The sequence below is a fragment of the Pygocentrus nattereri genome, chromosome 17, assembly GCF_015220715.1.
Source record: "Pygocentrus nattereri isolate fPygNat1 chromosome 17, fPygNat1.pri, whole genome shotgun sequence".
Classification (NCBI taxonomy): domain Eukaryota; kingdom Metazoa; phylum Chordata; class Actinopteri; order Characiformes; family Serrasalmidae; genus Pygocentrus; species Pygocentrus nattereri.
In genome coordinates this window covers 12508658-12511157 of record NC_051227.1, presented here as the reverse complement: position 1 = coordinate 12511157, position 2500 = coordinate 12508658, and the positions used below count along the sequence as shown (strand labels likewise).

Here is a 2500-nt window from a genome sequence, read left to right as displayed (position 1 = left end):
ATCAGATCAGACTTACACACATCAGATTAGATTTACACACATCAGATCAGGCTTACACACATCAAATTAGACTTACACACATCAGATCAGATTTACACACATCAGATCAGACCTACACACATCAGATCAGACTTACACACATCAGATTAGATTTACACACATCAGATCACGCTAACACACATCAGATCAGACATACACACATCAGATCAGACCTACACACATCAGATCAGATTTACACACATCAGATTAGATTTACACACATCAGATCAGACCTACACACATCAGATCAGACTTACACACATCAGATCAGACTTACACACATCAGATTAGATTTACACACATCAGATCACGCTAACACACATCAGATCAGACTTACACACATCAGATTAGATTTACACACATCAGATTAGATTTACACACATCAGATCAGACCTACACACATCAGATCAGACTTACACACATCAGATGCATCAGGCGCTACAATGTTTCTGTAATCGGCCCTTTGTTCTCCTTGCTTGTGTAAATATGTGCAGTATGCATGATTATGTGTATGACTGTCAGAACAATCTCCATTTTTCACATTTTATACTTATTCATAGTAGATACTAAAATGATTGTATAATTCAGAGTGTATACTGAAAATTATTAGTAGGAACTTAATCATTAATAGTGGATACTAAAAATTATTAGAAGGTACAGAATAATCCATAGTAGATACTCAAAAAATATTAGCAGACACTGAATAATTAATAATGGATACTAAAACTTATTAGTAAGTAATAAATATTTCATAGCAGTTTTTTTGTAAGTACTAATTTATTCGTGGTAGATACTAAAAATTATTGCTAGATACTGAACAATTCATAGTAGATACTAAAAAAATATTCATAGGTACTGAATAATTCATAGTAGATACTCAAAAATTATTAGTGGATACTAAATAATTAATAGTAGATACTGAAAATAATTGGTAGATACTGAATCATTCATAGTGTATACTAAAAAAAATTTGTAGGTACTGAATAATTCATAGTAGATGCCAAAAAATATATATTTGTAGGTATTAATTAATTCATAGTAAATTATTTTAAATGATAAAAATATATTTTTATAATATTACTAGTATAATATTACTAGTAGATAGTGAATAATATAATATTACTAGTAGATAGTGAATAATAAGATAGTGGATACTAAAAAAATATTGGTAGATACTGAATAATTTGTAGTAGATACTAAAAATTATTGGTTGATACTGAATAATTCATAGTAGACACCAAAAAAAATATTTGTAGGTACTGAATAATTCATAGTAAATACTAAAAATTATTCGTAGGTACTGAACATTTAATAGTAGATACTAAAAATCATTAGTAGCAATGAATCATTAACTGATTTGAGTCATGTTGAGAACACAGTGCTGTAGTGGTATTTGACAGAAGGTGGTGCTGTTGCACGTACCGACTTTGTAATGCACGCAGCCCTCCAGCTCCCCCACCGTGATCCAGCCCTGCTTCTTCTCCACCTCAGGGTCGTTGTGTAGTATCCTGTTCCTCAGCCAGGACAGATAATACACCCTCAGCTTATTCTTCTTACCTGAGCACACGGAGGCGGCAGGTACGAGTTGTTAGTTCGAGAAAACAAAGCACCTCAGATTCATCGTCAGCTAACAGGGCATCGCCATCAGGCTAGCACAGTTAATCGTGTGCACTGGCAACCATTTCTTACAATCTCAGGGCATCCAGGTGAGGCTTTCTAATCAGACCTACCTGAGATGGTGACAAGAACATTGAGGCCCTCCAGCACGTCCATCTGCAGGAAGCGGCGGCGGGTGATGAGGTTGTAGACTTTGCCCTGTCCACTCCGATCCAGCAGCATCAGACCGTTTTCTGTTCCCACCAACAGATTCACCCCTGAGAGAGCACAGAGAATCTCAGCCCCTCAGCACAGTTATCAAACATTATCACTGGCAAGAAGAAGATCAGCTCAGCAAGACATGTAGCTCAAACTGGTCACTCACCCCACAGTGCAGCACAGAGGATTTCAGAGTTGAAGCGCTTCTTGTACTTGCGGATCTCCGGCGTTTCGCTGTGGGGTCGGATGTTAGTTGGGTTTACATTCACCACCGAGATCTTTCGGGCTTCGCTGAGTTTGGCCTGCTCCTGACGCAGGAGCTCATTAGCAAACAGAGCTGCATAGAAAGACAGTACAGGTTCAGATACAAGCACAGGTTTAGCTACAAGTACAAGTACAGATTCAGTTATGAGTAAAGGTGCAAGTAAAGGTAAAAGTACAGGTTTAGCTACAAGTACAGGTTCAGCTATAAGTACAGGTACAAGTACAGGTTCAGCTATAAGTACAGGTACAAGTACAGGTTCAGCTATGAGTACAGGTACAAGTGCAGGGTCTGCTATAAGTACAGGTACAAGAACAGGTTCAGCTATGAGTACATGTCCATGTACAGGTACAAGTTCAGCTACAAGTACAGGTTTAGGTACAA

General features: G+C 37.4%; 1 protein-coding gene across 4 annotated transcripts in view; it reads right to left on the bottom strand.

Moving 5' to 3' along the window:
• Positions 1-2500, bottom strand: part of tnika (TRAF2 and NCK interacting kinase a) — a 105166-nt gene that overhangs the window by 7811 nt on the left and 94855 nt on the right. For all 4 annotated transcript variants that reach the window (XM_037546624.1, XM_037546626.1, XM_037546627.1 and 1 more), the window contains 3 exons: positions 2021-2191; positions 1770-1913; positions 1462-1596 (listed from right to left, as the gene is read on the bottom strand). In XM_037546624.1, coding sequence (XP_037402521.1) covers positions 1462-1596; positions 1770-1913; positions 2021-2191 — 450 coding nt within the window. The remainder of the gene's footprint in view (positions 1-1461; positions 1597-1769; positions 1914-2020; positions 2192-2500) is intronic.